Source organism: Abramis brama (genome assembly GCF_963993115.1).
Source record: "Abramis brama genome assembly, chromosome: 23".
Classification (NCBI taxonomy): Eukaryota; Metazoa; Chordata; class Actinopteri; order Cypriniformes; family Leuciscidae; genus Abramis; species Abramis brama.
Window position 1 is genome coordinate 23,553,492 of NC_139985.1, and position 21,555 is coordinate 23,575,046.

At 37.6% G+C, this 21,555-nt stretch overlaps 1 protein-coding gene across 2 annotated transcripts; it reads right to left on the reverse strand.

Annotated features, from left to right (window-relative positions):
• Nucleotides 1-9,396: 9,396 nt before the first annotated feature.
• diras1a (DIRAS family, GTP-binding RAS-like 1a) lies at nucleotides 9,397-19,361 on the reverse strand. Of its 2 annotated transcripts, none has more exons than XM_084100461.1 (2): nucleotides 19,109-19,361; nucleotides 9,397-13,789 (listed from the first exon to the last, which is right to left on the reverse strand). In XM_084100461.1, exon 2 carries the CDS (start codon nucleotides 13,740-13,742, stop codon nucleotides 13,155-13,157), a length of 588 nt encoding a protein of 195 aa, XP_083956587.1. In that variant the 5' UTR covers nucleotides 13,743-13,789; nucleotides 19,109-19,361; the 3' UTR covers nucleotides 9,397-13,154. The 2 variants fall into 2 exon arrangements, with proteins under 2 accessions (XP_083956587.1, XP_083956588.1); XM_084100462.1 differs by having other exon boundaries at nucleotides 11,397-13,789; nucleotides 19,196-19,337.
• Nucleotides 19,362-21,555: the final 2,194 nt, after the last annotated feature.

Genomic DNA, 21,555 nt, shown 5'->3' on the forward strand with positions numbered 1-21,555 from the left:
TAGCATAATGTGAAACATGACAATTTATGAGATTAATATCATGTTTTGCTCCAAAATCATTATATACACTCAGTCATGTTTGAAATAACTTGCTTCTGTGGTCCCATGTTGCTTCTTAACACAGAGTGAGACAGAAAATACATTATTTTATAAATTTCTATACTGTGTTGATTACAATACAAATGTTGATTAGCATTGCATTATAGACATTCTTATGAAATCCATTCTTATGGCTTAAAGAACACAGATAAACAGATATATCATCGCAATCGTGTTTATTGTCTTCATGTTTCTTTAGTCAACATGTTTCTATCTGCATGTTATTCAGCTGTAGTGATATCTGATGATGTCCATAAAAGGAATTTCCTGGAGCATCATGTTTAATACATCTTTGAATCTCACTTGTAGACTTTTTGCGCGAGGGTGCCCTCTGGCTTCCAGTATAAATGAAACAGAATAATAAAAAAAAAAAAAAAAAAAAAATCTAAGGTACTTTGTAACCTAACTTTAGCTGTTTTTCAAAAAACTATATATTACTTGAGTCATATTATTTTTCAGTACTTGTACTGAGTACATTTACTTGTACTCAAGTAAATTATTTCTTAAGTAGCAAATTAGCAATACTTTTACTTAAGTACAAGTTTTTAGTACTCTTTCCACCAATGCATTACAGTAATGCAGTCTAGAGGTCATGAATACATGAACTAACTTTTCTGCATCAGAGACAGATAGCATGTTCCGTAGCTTAGCAATGTTTCTGAGGTGGAAGAAGGCTGTTTTTGTAACATATGTGAGGTTGAAAATAATCAAAGATATTTGAAAATGAACAAAGACATTTGCTTTTATTGTTTCAACCCCCCTCTTTCTACCCCAAGGACCATTTGGAATTCCTAAAGGCAGAGGTGCTGATAGTGATCAAAGCTTGTAGGCCAAAATGTGTGTACATCGGGGTTGTAATTATCTGATTGGTCAGTTTGAATGTCTCACATTTGGGTTTCAGTCACATGGTCAAGGAAGGGATAAAAGAAGATTGTAACAGTTGCTCTGTCTCTTTTATTCTCTGACTCTTCTTTTCGCTGGGGCTTCTTGTCTCTGGTCTCTTCTTTTTCTCTGGGTCCCTTTCTTGCGGAACTCTTTCTTTGCCTCCTCTTTTCTTTGTCTCTTTCTCTCTGCACTTTCTCTCTCTCCCTTCATATCTCCCAGGTAACATTCTACATTTATGTTGGGTACGATTAATGGTATACGTTTTTATCATCTCATCTATTTTGTAACTATTTTAAGTGTAACCATAACCATATTGTTATTTGATTTGGTATTGACGTTGAAATGCTACCTATTGCAATACAATATCGTCACTCTCTATAGCAACGCTCTCCCACATATTAAGCTATTGTAACTGCTATTTTTTTCGTCGTTGGTATAAGTAGCAGTGGGTGGTAATATACAATAAATTTACAGTTTTCTACCATCTTGCTGATAACGTTTCTTTTGTCATTCAGCAGTCCTGCAGCCTGAACCACAGTAGGAAATCCACCCTAACACATATGAAATATGATTTTCGAAAGACAAGTTGCTGTCTAATATAACGCCCAGGTCTTTAACTGCAGAGGATGAAGTTACATCCTTCTAAATGCAAAATATATTCTAAGAGATTCTGTGGTTTAACAGGTTTTTGGTCCAATACCTCAGTCTTAGCTGAATTTCATAGAACAAAATAACAGGTCATCCAATATTTGCTATCGTTAACACACTGTCAACTTAGATAATTTAGAGATTTCATCTGGTGTTGATGAAATATTTAACTGAGTATCATCGACAAATAGACAAAATGGTAACGGTCTGATAGGTACGATCTAAACCACCTTAAAGGGATAGTTCACCCAAAAATGAAAATTAGCCAATGATTTATTCACCCTCAAGTCATCCTAGGTGTATATCACTTTCTTCTTTCAGACAATTACAATTGGAGTTGTATTAAAAAATGTCCTGGCTCTTCCAAGCTTTATAATGGCAGGGAATGGCTGTATATATTTTTTGAAGTCCATCAAAGTGCATCCATCCATGATAAAAGAGCTACACACTACTCTGGGGGGGTTAATAAAGGCCTTCTGAAGTGAAGCGATGCGTTTGTGTAAGAAAAATATCCATATTTAAAACTTTATCGACTAAAATAACTAGCTTCCGGCAGACAGCTGTACGCATCGATTTACGGTGAAAGAGTAACCCTTGACCTTGACGCACAACGTAATGACGAATGCGGAAGCAAAACAAAACACGCAGTCACGAATTAGAAGCTTAAAACGAGAATTTTTAAAGAGAAATGTCGTTGGAGTTTGAGTCTGTTGCACGGTTTGTTTGAACCACAAGAGGCGTCAAAGCTTACGCCTTACGTCATACATAGTCAAGTGTCATACTGAGTACATTGAGGTATACAGAGGAAGTTAACCTGAGGGATTAAGGTATGAAATGCCAGATCAGATTGGCACATCTTTTCATTTTATGTGTTTTTATGTGTGTGCCTGGCAGTGTTCAGCTCCCGTATGGTGCTGGGGTCAAAGCTATTCTTGAGTCTATTTGACTGCGATTTGAGGGACCTAGATTGTTTACCAGAGGGCAGAAGTACAAACAAGTGAAATATTGTAGAACAGGTCTAGGTATCATGTTGCTATATTCAAATAAATATTTTAAAATACAAATGTTGCCATATTCAAATAAAGATTTTATAATGTAGGCTGTGTCACTTATTAAACAATACGAGCTAATTACATGTCTGCATCTCGAAAGATTGCAGAATTCTAGCGGCAAATGATGTTTTATAAACAAAGTTCAGGAGGAGCATGTTCAAATGGTCTAATCAGCTCGAGAGGAGGCATATACACTGTCGACTCACCTAGATACCACAACAGTTTTCTGCATCCCTCTGCTCCTCTCGCTTGGCTGATTTCCATTCCCAGCCGGGGATACGGGGGAGTACTCTGGGACTGGGCTAAATTCCGAACTTGGATCCTCCCCTTGGACAGCATGCCAAATATGCTTATTTTACTCGTTTACTCTATTCGATCATTTGTAAGAGTGAACTTGTGAAAACAATTGCCACAGGTGATCGGACATTATCCTCTTTTTTTCCATTTAAAAACAAAAAATGTAACAATTTTTTGTTGTTGTTGTTTTTGCCTTTTTATTATGATAAGACAGTGAGTAGACAGGAAGCGAAGTGGGAGAGAGAAAGAGGGGACGGGATTGGGAAAGGTCCACGAGCCGGAACTTGAACTCAGGTCACCCGAGCTGTCCACGAGGCTATCGGCACTGACGATAGGACATTATTTCCAACTTGACCGCAATTTTTTTTTTCTCCATCATTCAATGCATATTGCCTGTACATAAATTAACCTTTATGTTATGTCATCACAGATTAAAATCTATAAACCAAAATATTTCTTGCATTTATGAAGAAAAGGCTCAGCACCCAAGGCTCTCTTGCCTAAATCAGGGTTCACCAATCTCGGTCCTGGAGGGCCGCTGTCCTGCAGAGTTTAGCTCCAACCCCAATTAAACACACCTGAGGTCTCACTAGGCATACTAGAAACTTTCAAACAGGTGTGTTGGAGCTGGTTGAAGCTAAACTCTGCAGGACAGCGGCCCTCCAGGACCGAGATTGGTGAACCCTGGCCTAAATGGTGTACAGTGTCTTTGGGTGGATTGCTGAGGCGGATTGCCGGCACGTTTGACCCCCAAAGTCTGGTTCGTTTGACTAGTGTGATCACTCCGTACCGTGCCCGGGCGCGATTTGTTTAACCATCCCTGGGCCGCTTGGAAGAGGTGGGCCAGAGCACAATTCAGTTTGGCTCAGTGCGGTACGCATGTATTGTGATCATTAACCCCACTGGAGCAGAGAACAGCTACTACTTTTGTGTGTGCTTCTGTCATCATTACAACAGCAAACATCTTATTTTACTACTTGGATACTACTTTTGTATATCAATGAGTATTTAGCTTTATAACAGGTCTGGTTCTCACCTTATTAATGAACAGGAATTGCAGTTTGTGAGTAAAGCTGCAAATTCCTCCGTCAAAGTCAGCTGCCTCTGTATTAATCTTCTAATACGTGCAACACAATCAAGTGAAAATCGCTGCATGGCATAAATGATAAATATATCAGGCAGTCTATTAGCGAAAGCACTTTTCTTACTGTTAATGTTTCGGGCAAAACATTAAAAGTTTCAATGTTTACGATGCAACTTTTTGTTTTGAAGAAAACAGGAAGAAAAGTTTTTCACTTGACTGTACTAATCAGAAAATTATTACAGATTTATTACAAATTATTACTATATTAAAATTATTTACTCGAAAACTACAATTCCTGTTCATCAATAAGGTGAGAACCAGACCTGTTATAAACCTAAATATACTCAAATTAATTTGATTAATTGAAAGTGTACTATTCAAGTAGTAATAGAAGATGTTTGTTATCGTAATGATGACAGGAGTGCACACAAGTAGTAGCTGTTCTGTGCTCTGGTGCGGTTAGCAATCACTACATGCGTACTGCGCCGAAGCCCAACTGAATGAACCGTGTTCTGGCCCACCTCTTCCAAATGGGCAAGGGCATGGTACGGAGCGATCACACTAGTCAAACAAAACAGACATTGGGGGTTAAAGGAGAAGTTCACTTTCAAAAAAACTTTTGCTGATAATTTACTCACCCCCATGTCATCCAAGATGTCCATGTCTTTCTTTCTTCAGTCGCAAAGAAATTAAGGTTTTTGATGAAAACATTCCAGGATTTCCCCCCATGTAATGGATTCTATTGGGACCCAAACGGTAGAAGGTCCAAATGACAGTTTAAGTGCAGCTTCAAAGGGCTTTAAACGATACCAGACGATGAATAAGGGTCTTATCTAGCGAAACGATCGGTCATTTCCAAAATAAATAAAAAAGTTTAAGTTTTATAAGCACAAATGTTCGCCTTGCTCTGTTCTGTGATGCGCGTTCGTGACGTCACGTAATACGCAATTACGTTGAAAAGGTCACGCTTGAAAAATTTCTGTCCTGAAGAAAATGTTCTTTTTGGCTTTTTAATATTAAAACACCGAGGATACGCACACGAAATGGGCATTTTAAACGATAAACTGACACAAATACATTTGAAAATGTGTATATGGTCCTCCTTCCGCACATTTGTAAACACGTCAAGCGTGACCTTTTCAACGTAATTGCGTATTACGTGACGTCACGAACGCGCATCACAGAACAGAGCAAGGCGAGCGTTTGTGCTTATAAAACTTAAACTTTTTTATTTATTTTGGAAATGACCGATCGTTTCGCTAGATAAGACCCTTATTCATCGTCTGGTATCGTTTAAAGCCCTTTGAAGCTGCACTTAAACTGTCATTTGGACCTTCTACCGTTTGGGTCCCAATAGAATCCATTACATGGGGGGAAATCCTGGAATGTTTTCATCAAAAACCTTAATTTCTTTGCGACTGAAGAAAGAAAGACATGGACATCTTGGATGACATGGGGGTGAGTAAATTATCAGCAAAAGTTTTTTTGAAAGTGAACTTCTCCTTTAAATGTGCTCGGGCACGGTTCAAAATGCCTAGTGTGCCCTATATTGTTTGTGATTTGGCCTTAGTGACTTAAAGGAGTCCTCTTGACTACCCCTAACTTTTCACAGATTTAGGAGCTTGTTTTAGTGCTAAAATGCTTTGTGAAAGAGGAAACACTTAAGCTGACACGCTTGTTATTTTTAAGAGTTTCTCCTAAATTGGCAAGTTAGGAGCTACTTTTAGATGCTAAGATGTTTCGTGAATATGTTTCGTATGTATAAAACTTCTCAAAATGTGCTTAAGACTCAAAACACATCTGTTTAGCTATGCATTTACTGAATGAGGACTGTGCCACTGTTCGTCCGACTATTTGTACTGTATTTTCTTTTCCTTTTTATTCTAAACTGTTCTCATTATTCTTATTTCTTTTGATTATCTTAATTTATTCTATGTAAAGCACTTTGAATTTCCATTCTGTATGAAATGTGCTATATAAATAAACTTGCCTTGCCTTGCCTTAAGAATTGGCTTAAGCTTTGACTTAATACAATTCAACCACATGTTTTGGCTGATAAATTGTTGCATTGTTGTCTACATAGTACAACTATTATGTTGGTATTGGATTATCTTCTATGTCGACCCCAGTTTGTTAGGCTGGGTGATAAAATGTCTGACATTATTTTAACTAAAACCGGAGCCCCACAAGGCACAGTTTTATCACCCTTTCTATTTTCATTGTATACTGCTGACTATAGGCACACTCCAACATCTTGTTGTATACAAAAGTTTTCAGACGATACTGCCCTTGTGGGTTTAATCAAGGTAATGATGTGGACTATAGAAGAGTGGTTGAGTTATTTGTTACATGGTGTGATGAAAATATCCTAAAATTGAATGTGGAGAAGACTAAGGAGTTGATCATTGATTTTAGAAGAAAAAGAGAAGTAACAACCAGTGACAATTAAAGGTCATAAAATAGAGATCGTTCAGTCTTATAAATATCTTGGTGTCCATTTGGACAGTAAATTAAACTGGAGGAAGAATAGTGAGGCTGTTTTTAAGAAGGCACAATCAAGACACAATCAAAAAAAATCTTTTTGAGAAAGTTGAGTTCCATTGGTGTCAGTAGGAAACATCTTTACGTTTTTTATCAGGGAATCATGGTCAGTGTTTTGTTTTATGCAGTGCTCTGTTGGGGATGCAGTATCTGTCATGAAACAGAAAGATTCTATGTCTTTCTGTCCAGTAATCAACAGGTTTTATTGCAGAAGTATGTGATCGCAACGATGGAAGCAGGTAACAGTAACTGAAGAAGATAGTGTTCTGGATGGATATCTGGATGAGTAATGATCTTATCTGTTGCAGGTTCTGAAATGGAGATCGGGGCAGATGACTGAAGACGGTTGAAGGAAGCAGAAGACTGATCGATCGTGTAGGTATCGTGCAGGTATCGTGCAGGTAGGTATTGTGCAGGTAGGTATCATGCAGACTCCAGGGCGGTGCTGGCAGCTCGGGAGACCAGGGCGGAGCAGGCTGTGCAGGCGGACAGGGCGGAGACTGCCCTTCGGGTGGCCAGGGCGGAGACTGCCATTCGGGAGACCAGGGCGGATCGGCCTTCGTGGCCTTTTCGTGAGAGCCCAGCTTGGCCACTATGGCCGGGGAAAAATTATCAGGTGCGGCTGACATGGCGTGAACAGTTCTCTGGCTCGGCAGGTATGACGTGAAGACATTCAGGCGGTGTGGTGAGGAAGATAGTGATGGTGGTTGAGTGGTGATGTAATCATCAGCCTCACCCACGGTAAAGGCTGAACCACTCAACAACAGCACATGATCCAGGTATTGAGCGAATGAATTTGGTTTTGCGGCTGAAGCTAGCTGGTGCAGAGGATCGTCCAGTCCAAGCCCGAACACGTTCTTTAGGACGTCATCTGTCCAGTTGACCTGGTGTGAAATTTCTAGGAACTCTTTCACATATACTTTGATCAGGCGGCCATCCTGGAAACAGTGTATCATATGATCGGTTGGGTTTTGATGGATGCGGGAAATGCCCATACTTTAAAGGGGAACTATGGAGTTTTTTTTAGCTTAATTTACCTTAACTGAACAGCTTCGGAGTCATTGGAATGGTTACATGACTTTTTTCGGGTTGAATGGTGGTCTTCTCGCACCCCCCTAGCGCTTGTGAGCGGAAAAACCACCCTTGCAACTTTGGGCCGACAGTGTTGTCAAATATCTATTCCGAAGCTGTAGGGGAGCTCTATAGAGCAAAAAGCGAAGAAATTGCCAAAACTGCATAGCGCCGCTTTAAGTTTAGGGTCTTCTGTCATGGAACAGAAGGATTCACACAGGTAAAAGTAATCAACAGGTTTTATTGCAGAAGTATGTGATCGCAATGCTGGAAGCAGGTGAGTAACTGAAGAAGATAGTGTTCTGGATGGATATCTGGGTGAGTAATGGTATTATCTGTTGCAGGTTCTGAAATGGAGATAGAGGCAGATGACTGAAGATGGATGAAGGAAGCAGAAGACTGATCAATTGTGTAGGTATCGTGCAGGTATGTGTTCTTTGAGGACAAGACAAGACCAGGCAATGGTGAACTGTAAAGGGAAGAGTTATATAGTGCTGGAATCATCCGATTCAGCTCATTGAAGATTGGTGACAGGTGACGGTGATCTCTGTGATTGGGAGGTGCATGCAGGTGAGGGCCAGGGATGATGATGTGAAATGTAGTGAGGAGGTGGTGACTAGCTGGTGACCGTGACAGTATCACTGTAGATGATAAAAATACGATTGATAAATTGATTAGAAAGGCTGGTTCGGTTATTCACTTGAGGTCATTGTGGAAAGAGAACAAGGGCAAAATTAAAAATGATTCTGTTTTACAAAGGTCATCCACTACACTGTATCTTTAGTGGACTTAAAAGCTCATTTAGTGGAAGACTTTTATTTTATTTAAAAGAAATCTTTTATTTGTACTGCAGTTAGGTTTTTTTATGAAGTTGTGTAATTTTTTCTATGTACTGATTGTTGTTTTTAATGTTTAATTGTCTATTTGTGGTGTTTGTAATGAGCAATGTGGCAAATAAGCTTCCCCTTACAGGGATTAATAAAGTTGTATTATCTAAAACTTCGGCCTATCAGAAGCTGACATTGTTAGGTCCAGGAGTGCTTTAAAGCTTCCTGGTCATGACGTCCCACCATGCCATCACGCAGAGGCGTTCCCTTAGCGTCTACGTCAGACGCAGCTTCTCTTCCCTTCTCAGGGAACCATTGTTACAGTTGTTAATCAAATCATTTAAATAACATCATCATTCATAATTTACTCACCCGGCCTGATTGACATTCCAAAACAGCTTTCTTTTTTCTTTGGAATATAGAAGAAGAAATTTTGACAAATGTTATTGTTTGTTTGTTTATTTAGCCCATTCAAGGGTAGCCACATTTCTACTGTTGGTCCAGTGCAAGCCAGGGCTAACAATGTGCCAGACGTGCCCAATAGCCTCAGACATCAAGCACCAAGGCCAAAATCAAGTTCCGTTTCCACTGTCAGCCCAGTAGCCCTGCAGCGCTACCCTAAAACATTCCCGTAACAAGCCTCCATAGAACAATGTTACACAACCCCACCATTTTACCAGCTGACTGAAAACTAGCTAGATCGCAAATTGAGCATGACAGCAGCAAATGGTTGGTCTTTACTTTAAAATTCCAGCATTGATATTTGACCAATGTTTTACAATATAAAATGTTTCAGTGACAGTCATTTATTAATTTGTGTCAGGAGTTCACACCAATCATGCTGAATCAAACTGGTATTTACCATTTATCATAAAAAGAGACCACATACCTATTCAGTTGCACCTGCTTCCATTTATTTGTGATCACAAGAATGTACAAAACAACTCCATTAAGGCTTTTAAGTCCAAAGGCTTATGCAGTTAGATAAATATTGATAAAATATCATGTTTACATCACATTTCACTAGAAAGAGTGAGCATTTCTTTTAATTTTCCACAAAATTATATGATCTGAGGAGGTTTGAGCTATCTCTACCATCTCACTACTGTATACTGTTATTATTTCAGCCAGAGCAACAGAGGGAGCTCATGAGAAGCAAACAGGAGTTTTGAGTTAAATACGAGTTAACCGGTGTGCATGTTTATGACATGCGGATGCATTAGTCCGGTATCAACAAATGCACAGGCAAGAGACAGATAAAACATGAAACAAATAAATACACGATTAATATCATATATGATTTGTCTACGTTTTTCAAGCAGTCTCTGGTATTTTCCATAAACATGAGTGTATTTATTATCACAATGGTTAGCACAAGTAGCCTTATCACATATAAATATATTTCTGCCTCATACAGTGATCGGAATTCCCATCGGATCGCAAGGAAGTTATTTCAATAACTCACTGGTGTCTCAAAGGGAGTTTTGAAAATTGTTTAAAATGTCTTAAGTGTCAAAGTTAGCTAATAGCCTGAAATATAATAGGCCTATCATGGGAAATGAGCAGCGGTGTTGACCGTCTCCTGACGCCTTTGTTCATGACCACTCCTCAAGCCCCAGTTGGCTCGTTTTGGACCAAGGTTCTCGAAGGGCCAAAAACCCTTGGCCCCGAGGAAGCCCTGATGAGGCCCAATCAAGCCCCGGAAGTGACAGTGGAAACGCAACTGACCCTGGCATGCACTGGCACGCTCACTTTTGGCCCGATGGCTAATGGTCACTAAAAAAAAGCTGTTTACCAACATTCTTCAAAAGTTACACAGGCTTGGAACAACATAAGGGTGCATAAATGATAACAGAGTTTTCATTTTGGGGGAACATTTTAAATTTAATTTTAAATTGTTGCTTCAATGTAGGGAGTATTTCACAAACATGTTAAGATGTGAATAACTGTACATTTGAGTGAACTGTTGGGCTTTACATTGAACTAATCCTATCCTTGTTGTTATGCTTGTATTATTTTTTATCCTTGTTGTTATGCAACTTCGGAAGAACTTCAGAATTTAAGCAGACTTGGAAAATAGCGCACAAGTCATATGGGCCATTTTCATGATGCGTTTGTGGTGCTTTTGCAGCCATTTGTGGTGAAATGACAGGCCCGCATCTATAGCCTTATTTGTGGAAGTTGAAAGTCTTGCATCCAGTGACGTTCTGACACAGACCCAACCCAGTAACATCCTCGCACTAAAATCTATGCTTTTATTTCATCTGCTAATTAATTATTTTATTTCTGTTGAATCTTCAGAGATACACCATGACTGACTAAGCAGATGTTCCACCAGATGCTCTTTTTGCATATTATCCATCATGAACTGCATATAGTAAGTGCCCAGAGTTCATATCACTGTTAAAAAAAGACTTTTCACCTTAAAGAATTATAATGAGTACCTGCAATCTCATCTACAGTGGCCCCAGAAAGTATTTTGACATTTAAGTCACAGTTAAAAATGTAGGAATGTCTTTTGTTTTAAAGTAAATAAATATCAAAACATTTGACAGAAAGAGATACAGTATAGGACAAACATGCTTTTCAAGCAAAACATGTTATAAGAGTTTAAGTTGTAAATAAATGATAAATCAGGTAATGCTGTTCTATACAATGAACTGAGTTCATACATCCTGTAAAAATCACTTTGAGATTGTTCACAAACGGCTCAGAAAAGTGCCAATAGTTCTAAGAAAAGCTCTAGCATCATGTGCTTCCAGATGCCACTTGGTTTAATATTTTGCATATTAATTCAGTGCATTTGCATTGGTAAGTAAGTATCTAAATACTTTTGGGGCCACTGGATACTGTACATAGATGTTCAAAGCCACAAAAGAAAACAAGCAGTAATTATTTCCCTTTTGTTTGTGCTTCTTTATTGTTCTGGTCCCTCACATAATATTTATTGAATAAACACTGTATCTGCAGTAAAGTTGTAAACGCAGAGTGTTTGACAAGAACATTTTTGTAAAGGTTAATGCTCTGTGTTTTGAATGTGCTCAAGATTCTAAAAGTGCTTTTATATTATGTATTGCTAAAGCAAATGGCATTAAATTATCAGAGGAAATATAGACACCGACAGAAAAACAGGGGCTGTACAGGGGCTTTCATTAGTGCTGATAATACACATAGATTTCACATACAGGATATATGTTTTCAGTTAGATGATGAAATGCATATATTAAGGTTTTCGAGTGCCATCAACACTTGAAAAACATAACAGAGTAAAACAAAGCACCAATCGACACCCCCAAACACCCACCCCCCTCACAAAAAAAAAAAAAAAAACTTTTAGAAATGATCACATTTATGACTTATTCACTGTGCTTCAATAAGGTATAGCTCTGTTCTCGATGAAAATATCTCAATCACATTTAATATGAAGGTAGTTTATATCATCAAACATGCATTATGCAATTTACTCTGTTATACCAGGTTACATCACTGGCAAGCTGGTTAACTAAGAATGTCCTTCGTCCCGAATTGTTTTCCGATTCGTAAAAGGCTTTTGTGCTGCTATGTAATTTGGAAGAGCAGATAGTGTCGTCTCTTTAGCTGTGTCCATGCCTTTTCCTTCTTTGGACGAGAATCCCGTACAATGCATAACCAGTTCTAGACATTTATGTCTGCATTTCGACACCGTACCATTTAAGCCACAGTCAGACATAAAAATGGTCACATTGATAATTTGGTCTGTCTTGAATTCATTAAAAAGTCCACAGAAAGCAGTAGAGAGAGCATGTGTGAGAATAGTGGGACATCCTCCCTGCTTCATGTGCCAGCTCTTATAGTCTTGTACACAGAGTCACTACAGGAGTCAGAACATACAGGGGAAGGGAGACAATTGAAGGTTTGGATGCACACTAAAGATTACCTGATTAAGACTGAGAGGAATCTATAGTTAAAGGGAGAGTTCACCCAAAAATGAAAGTTCTGTCATCTTTTACTCACCGTCGTGTCATTCCAAACATGCATGGCTTTCTTCCATTGAACACACACAAAAAAGGAAATATAAGAATCATAAAGGTGGAAAAGAACCATGAAAGTTTCATAAATGTGGTCCATATGACTAGTTCGCTGAATTCCAAGTCTTATCAAGCCATTCAATTGATTTGTGTGAAAAAAATAGCTTAATTTACATTGTTATTTACTAAAATGTTTTAGATCCACCCTAGGTCAATTTGGCATGTTAATGCAATATGTAATGATATCTAATCCGTGAACAAATTGTTTGCTTGAATCTTTTTCGAAGAATCAGTTGATCCAGTTCACATTTCATTCATGTGTTCAACTTATGACACTTAATATACTGTATGATATAATTTGACTTCCCTTATAAGACTTGGAATACACCTCACAAGTCAAACTGACCATTTCAGTGAGATTTTTGTTTGCATGGACAAGTTTGATCAGTACAGTTATTTAAAAAGGTATACTTTTGTGTTCTCTGGGAGAAATAAGTCATATGGGTTTAAAATGGCTGGATGAAGAGCAAATCATGACAGAAGTTTCATTTTTTGGGCATACTGTTCCTTTAAGGTGAGGGACTTATGTACATTATCAAGGAGTCAGTTACGCATTGAGTGATGCAACCATGGATCCAGCTTCCTACATCACACTGCACTTCGCCTTCAGCTTGTCTGCACGTCTTTGCTTGCTGGAGCGCATGTTCAGACTCATATCACGCTTCTTATCCAGGTTCAGGAGCTCCTGAAAAAGCTCCTTCACGTTGGAGTTGGTCTTGGCTGATGTCTCCATGAACGCACATTTCCAGATGTTCGCCTGAGCTTCGCCCTCCTTGGTCTCCACCTCACGCTGGGTCTCATCGCTCTTGTTACCCACAAGCATGATGGGGATGTTCTCCACGTTACCTTTGATGGCCAGCACTTGCTGGTAGATGGGCTTCAGCTCCTCCAGTGACTGCCTGCTGGTAATGGAGTAGACCAAGATGAAGGCATGGCCCTTGGAGATGGACAGACGCTGCATAGCAGGGAACTGGTGGCTGCCAGTGGTGTCGGTGATCTCCAGAGTGCATACGCTCTTGTCACAGCTGATGACCTGACGGTATGTGTCCTCCACTGTCGGGATGTAGGTGTCCCTGAAGGTGCCCTTAACGAAGCGCAGAACCAGGGAGCTCTTTCCCACTCCCCCTGCTCCAAAGACCACCACCCGGTAATCATTACTCTGCTCTGGCATGGTTTATCGGGATATGTGGCGGTTAAGACTCAATTATTCCCTGAGATCTGAAAAAGGAAAAAGGATTCATTTGATACACATCCACATAAGAAGTGTATCCAATATAAATGTGTCTTCTGAGGTGAACATTCAAACACAAATGAATAGAGGTTCTGCAAACATTCTCATTTCCAAACATCAAACCAGAAAAAAAAAATACTTTCAGTCTATTCCAATCAATCTATTAGCAAGGAAAGGAAGACCAGTACTGATACATCTTCAACTGACCTACTACATTACTACACCATCTGTTTGAATGACAAATAGACAAATAAGGTAGGAAAATGGGCAGATAACCAATAAATCAGTGATAGTTTTTAAAATCAATAATATATATGAAATTGTTGATAGTGAATAAATGGAAATGTAAAGTAATTCAATGTAATTTATTTAGTTTTATTCACTAATTAATCCATTAAAATGTTTTATAATGATTAAATAAAACAATTAAAAAAATTATTTCAAATTGCTATGCTTCACCACTACTCACACACTTAATAATTGTTACATTTTATTCATTATTTTATTTATTTATTGTCACATTTTACCCTACAATTAAAGGAAATCTGCATAAATTAAAGCCAGTACAAGAGTGCAAGTTTGCATTAGGGTAATGAGCGTTTTGGTGGGAAATGTTCTTCAAAGTCATTTGGGTTTTTTCCCTATCCCAGCTTAGCATGCAGCGATGGTTTAAAGTAAACCATTTGTAGGCTGAGTCCACCAAATGTGTAAACATCGTGGCACTATCAAAACATGGATCTGTTTGTTTGAGCACCCAGACTAGCACAATATAGCAACATCGACATAATCAATAGTGTGCATGTATGGTGGGACTCTCTGGGGAAGTGTTAGTAATGATAGTTGGATGCTAGAGGCACAGAAATGACACATTTCACCTATAATTATTAAGTACAAGAAAACAAATTCCTAAAAAATGGCTTAATTATTTTAAAGCACAATATAATTTCTTATTGCTTTATTTTCATTTAAGGCTGTAATATGATGTGCTTGAGATCATGAGATCTACACATGACATCACTGGTAACAGGGTTGCCTGACAAAAAACAGTGTGTGTGTGTGTGTGTGTGTGTGTGTGTACATTAGTGTAAGCCACTGTATGTCTTTGTGCCTTTGTGAATTGAGTAGGATGGTCTCTGCTGCCATCAGCATCAAGGTCATCTATTAATGACTCATTTATCTTGCTGTGAAGCAGCCGTTGGATTCAGTCTCCTGTGGAAAGCAAGTTCACACCAGATATTTCTGGCATCTTACTGAATTCCTGCAGCATTTAGAGACACTTCCTGACAGCCTCAATAGAGATTTAACTAAATGTCTAATTTTTACAAGATAGACTTTGTATACACACACCAGACCAATGCGGTCTGATTAACAGAGAACCTGTCTGAATTTTTAAGAGCTTGAAAATACTCTGTGGGTCATGTATCTACTTCAGACCCAGAGTAAAATTCAGAGGTTCTTCTGAATTAGCAGTAATGATTACTATCATTCAGGTGAACAGAGACCAGATTTCTAAAGATTACTCTTATTAAAGACGTCCTCTTTGGTTTGCTAGCAGCATAAAATGAGTGGAAAGCGAGTTTGGAATATTTAAGACATATTGTTTTTATATGTGCATGGAACCAAAGATAAGCTTTCATAAACTGACTTGTACATCTCATTTTCCATATTTTTTCCATCCTAGTAAAACTGACCAGAGGTCAGACAATTTATATAGAAAGTTAGTAGATTTTGTCCAATGGAGTTAATGCACAGAACTGTGAGAGATGCGATGTGCTGTTTGAGAACAAAGCCAAAGTATCAGAGTTTGATTGAGTTTGATTGTTTCGTGTGGGCCAGCTATATATACATAGTTCAGTCATAAAACTCTTCTGAGCAGCTGATTGGTTCTCTTAAAGCTGACCACTTTGACCAATCGATCTGTTTGTTCTATCTACGTAACCTATTTATTTCCGAACAAGCACAACTGCAGCACACCACAGGAATTTTCCTAGCCCTCCTTCAACAGCACCACCTGCCTAGATCTGTTAAGGGGTTCTGCCTAGTTTCCTCGCAGCAGCTTACACTATTTACTGTATTTATGTGCATGTTTCAGCAGTAGCATTCACTCATGCAGCATATATATCCTTGATGCAATCGCGGGCCGCAACTCAAAGTTGATTCTGTGCTAATGTGATCTAATATTTGATATTTTGTTACTTTTTTTTTAGATTTAAGTAGCACAGTATATTCGCTATAAAATTAATGAATATATTTTGAGACAAAGGTCTCAAATGATTTTCAGTTTTGTTCAAGGTAATTAAAGCAACATTTTTTTTTTAAATAACGGAAGAATATGTAAAAGTATAGTATTTGTGGCACCCCTGCTGTTGGTGCGAAAGGCACAATAATCAACACTTTTCCATTTGTTGACATGACATTGTTAGATGGTAAATATCATATATCAAGTTGGGTGTCTCCCTTAGAGATAATTACCATTTTTAGAATATAACCATCATAATTTTTTTTTTACATTTAAAAAAAAAAAAACTATATATATAGGCTATATATATATATTTATATATATATATATATATATATATATACATATATTATTAAACATATCATATAATAAAATATAATTTATTGTTACTTTTGTAAATCTATATTAAATTATTATGGGATCTCCTTCGATGCTTTCAGAATCTTTACTTTTTAAAATATTTTTTTTTCTGTGTTTTAAAATATATATTTATATTAACATATTTTAATGACAGTATATTTATTGAGCAAAAATGAATTCTTGTGATTGTTTCGAACAAGTATTAACTTAGACATTATTAAAAATATATTATTTTAGCTAAAGTATTTGTATCAATACTGTGTGTCTTTTGCCCCATGCTGGTGAGCCTTTTACCCCGTGTGTGAAAGGTAAAAAAAAAAACCTTGCCACCTCATACATTAATACAATTTTTATTTTTATTTTTTACATAAAATCTGTCCATAAATGTTCAATACGAACATATATATTTTTACTGAAATCATACACTATGGGAGTGTAACTTTTTTTCTTAAGGTGTGCCTTTAGTCCCTATTAGTGAAGCAGGATAGTTCATGTTTGTGTGGTGCCATCAGCATGTCAGCATTGTCATGACATAATTTTATTAACATTTATGGCTGAAGTGTATGGAAGCCAATTTCTGCCAAAAAATAAATAAAATAATAAATAAAAAATTGTTTTGGTAAATATTAGCACATAAAAATTCATTATCATGAAAGTCATACTTATGAGATCAAAAGTTAAACTTATGATATACTGAGTCATAATTATGAGCTAAAAAGTCAAAATGACAAGTCAAAATTATGACTTTTAATGTCATGACACATTTTAAGTTTTAATGTATTAATATATTATTATTATTATTATTATGATTTTTAATGTCATATTTTTGTTTTACTTTTCCTCTCATAATTATGACCAACTGTCATTTTTGATTTAGTATGTCATAATTTCAACTTTTTATGTCATAATTATGATTTACTAAAGCATTTTTTTTTCTTATGGCTTCCCTACAGTGCCTTAAGGCTTCCGTAAAGATCATTCACACAAAAACGTAACTATAAAGATAACTATGACGATAACTACATTAGCATCCATACCAATGCACATAAAATTCTGTGTATTATAAGTATATATTAAGCTCCGTTTTTAATGCTTGAGCTCTGATTAAAGCAGGATGGATTCTGATTGGCTGTAAATGTTTTTATAGTTCATCAGCTAGAAAATTGTTCTGAAATTGATTAAATTGATATCAGTCAACTGTGTTGTTATCTTTATAGCTGTGCTGTGGATTTCACATTCTCTTGGAATTATTTATTGTTATAGTTATCATCCTCGGTGTGAACGGGCCTTTAGGCTACTCTTATTAATGTCAATAAATATATCTATTGAATATTGGTGTCTCCATTTTATAAAGCATTAAGCTATTCGAAACTGTGGATTACAGTGATTTTACCATGGTTAATATTCCAACGCCTGTGTCTGCTTGGTTGGCTATGGGTGCACGGTACCCACTGAGGCACCACAGATGATATTGCATTTGTTTTTTGCAGGTTTGTACCAGTTTGCATGATGCCAGTATACATCAGGCCTTTGAACACCTAAGCTGTATTAGAGATTCTCCTTGAGCCACTTAGGGACCTCTCAGTTGTGCATGTTTTGGGGACTCTGGGAATTCGGTTACTGTGGAAACAGACCTCTAGGGGCATGTATAGGGTGATTGAGAGAATGAGCAAAATCAAGAATGAGAAGACAGATTGGGCAAAAAAAAAAAAAAGATTTCTAATGTTGCATGTCATCTTTCTGTCAGTTACCCTAGTAACCAACTGGCAAACAGTGGGTTTAATTTATGTCACTGCAGCCAATTCATACACTGAGTTGAAACTATTTATAGTGAAAGGAAAATATGTAATCTAAGAAAAGTTCAGATTTCCTTTAATATTTCTACACAACATAATGTGCTGGTCGACACTCATTATGTGAATTTTTCGCCAAAAAAAAATAAAAATAAAATAAAAAATAATACTTCAAATCCACAGCTATTTCCCCTGAGGTGAGGAAATGTTTAACTGAAGTTGTCTGAAAGGCTACAAGAGACATAAAAATGTCTATCGCATGTGATGTCTAAAAATACCACAGCCCACCAACTCAATTCTTACTCAAGCTCGATCCCGAGTTCTTGAAATCTCTGATGGAATGCAGAACTGAGATGGTCCGCATCTCAACGGGGTTTGCTGTTACAACTGGCGTTAACATTGCGCGTAAAGCTGTAATTAGGCAACATTCAAAACAGGCATCCTGTTATTTGATCTCAGCCAGTTGGGTAATAAAGCACATTAGGCCATGCAACATGAATATACAAGCATTTTGAAGCAATGAGAGGCCGTGGATAACACCACACGCTATTTAGAATTTCGTTTAACTTAATCAGATGTCGCGTTCACATTCATATGGAAACAAATATATCATCCGAGCTTATTTCACGTATTCGCACTGCCTGAAACGTCATTTACAAAAAGGAAGAGATAATCGCTGAAGTCGATAATCGCTTTGTCGTCAAAAGAGTATCGTTCGCGCACACAGGCAATGAATCATAGCAAAGGCTCCTCAGAGTCATTACGTTGCTGTGCGCCTAAAGATGCGATTGCGGTCCGTCACACGAAATTCTACAAGGACGCGCGTAAAAGACATGAGCGTATCGATACACGAAAGCCGCATTTGTCTTGCTTTACATGTTAAAACTAGTATATAGAAAGCGATGTATTCTTACCTGGCGACTGTGTTGCAACGTCCCAAATCTTGTTAGTCATAAATTATAGGAAGCATTAGAAGATCAGATACACGACAAATGTCTTACATTCTCTGTCGTACCAGTCCCGTTTCATTTTCTCGTGTTATTTGCATGGCGTAAATCGAGTGATGTCGTTGAAAATGCTGTTATTGCTCTTCAGGCGGGCGGGCGGTTGCGCGCGCTCCAGCTGTCCTACCACGTCCTCTCTGACGCACGCAAGCACGCGATATGCGGCTCACCCCCGCGTCCTGTGTCCCGTTACACGAAGAGAACAAAAACCCCACCTGCTCTATACCGTTAAACTGTCCTCCATCTACGCCATGTTGATCATACAACATTGTTCCGTCACTACATGGGGATGTTATTAATAAAACACAATTGTGTCCTTTATGGCACGCACTGGGCATGGATGGGGGCGCTGGAATGAAATGTAATAAGAATAAAACATGTAATATCTATAAGAAAATAGTGTTTTATAAGAAATAAACGGACTAAAATTCTGATATATATATATATATATATATATATATATATATATATATATATATATATATATATATATATATATTAGTCTATAAACGCCACTATATGTGGTTATATATGGTTATGACATGGTTAAATTATCACTATACAACACATTATTTTAAGATAGGATCAGATGCCATGCGTACACCTGCGGATGTAATCAGGTTGTATGAATTACGCATTGACGCATTTAACTTGCGATACGTAAACAAGAATAACAGACTCCCACACTTGTAAGGTGTGCTCATCTTGTCGTCAGGATGATCACTTTTGTTCAGTGGTGTATTAGTATTTGTCTCCCTCCAATGGTTTTCTGATGAATCGACAAAGCAATCATTTCACAGCAGTGTTGGATAGATTTGATTATGTACATGTACATAGATAATAAACAAGCGTGTAACGTGTAGGCCTTCACCTCAAGTACGTTGTCCCTACTCAATGTTAATCATTGGCATTACACATCAAATGGTTACTGCCCCTTAACGCTTAATTCGAAATCATGACTTTTTATAAAACTATTATAACTAACTACTATAATTTATATATAAAAAATGATTGTATCTTAATCCTCACACAACAATAGCGTATTCCATGATGACCAAGATGTTTGAATGTAAAATGCTTACCAAAAATGAAATCTATTTTAACCCTTGTATGGTGTTCGGGTCTGTTGGACCCGTTTTCATTTTTTATCAAAAGAAAAATTATACAATTAATTATTTTTTCAAACTGAGACTCATTGGCCTTGGCTCATTTTCTGTGAGGAATATATATCAGAACACATTTTCAATGAAAACACACTGTACACCCCCCCTACACATTTATATTACACACAGGATGTTCGGGTCCACTGGACCCGGGGCTAATAAAAGTGTGGAAATTGTAGGTCCTGTGTACCTTTACTCTGTCCTCCTCCTGTCAGGGCCTGATGTTAGTGAGTGTATGTTCTTGTATATGGTTTATGAGGACACAAATGTGTATAATGACATGGGTATTACAACGTAAACATGGTTTATGACGACATCTGTGTCCTCATACTAAAACATACTAAATGGTGTTTTTTGAAATTCAAAAAATGCCAAAAGTTGTCTGTGATTGGTAGGTTTAGGGGTAGGGTTAGTGGGGGATAGATTATACAGTTTGTACATTAGAAAAAACATTATGCCTATGGAGAGTGACCGTACACCACATATCCAAGTGAGTGTGTGTGTGTGTGCGTGTGTGTGTGTGTGGGGGGGGGGTGTTTTGTGTGTGTCTGTGTGTGTGTTGTATGTGTGTGTGTTGTGGGTGTGTGTATGTGTGTGCATGAGTGTGTGTATGCGTGCGTGTGAGAGAGAGATTGTGTGTAAGTGTGAAAGAGTGCAAAAGTGAGTTTTGTTTCTACCCCTGCCATTCCCACACGAGGTTGCAATTCTTAAATGTGATCTAACAAAGGTAAAGATAAAATATTAACCATAAATGCTGTTTATATTGCTTGTAATTGGGATGAAGTAAACATCTGTTGAGTATTTTAACATAACATTTTTGATTGTGTTGAATTAAAAACCCAAAAATGCAGCGGGTCCACCAGACCCACGAACACTGGCTGAGTAACAAAAATATGAACACCACACAAGGGTTAATATATTAGCCATGTTACCTGTGAGATAGTGACAGCATTTTTTTTAAAGAGAGTGCTGCACTTTACACATATTAGAGACGTTTCACATTAACCACTATAAATGTGTTATTTTGTTGTTTTAAACAACCGTTGACAACTTTCCCATATAGTCTTAGTGATGTAGGCTAGGCCTACAACTTTTTGTATTCCAAGGCTCGCCATAGTCCAAGAGAATAGTAAAAGTACATGCCATCCTACAAAACCTTTGTTTAGGTGTGTAGTTATATTTATATATGTGCCG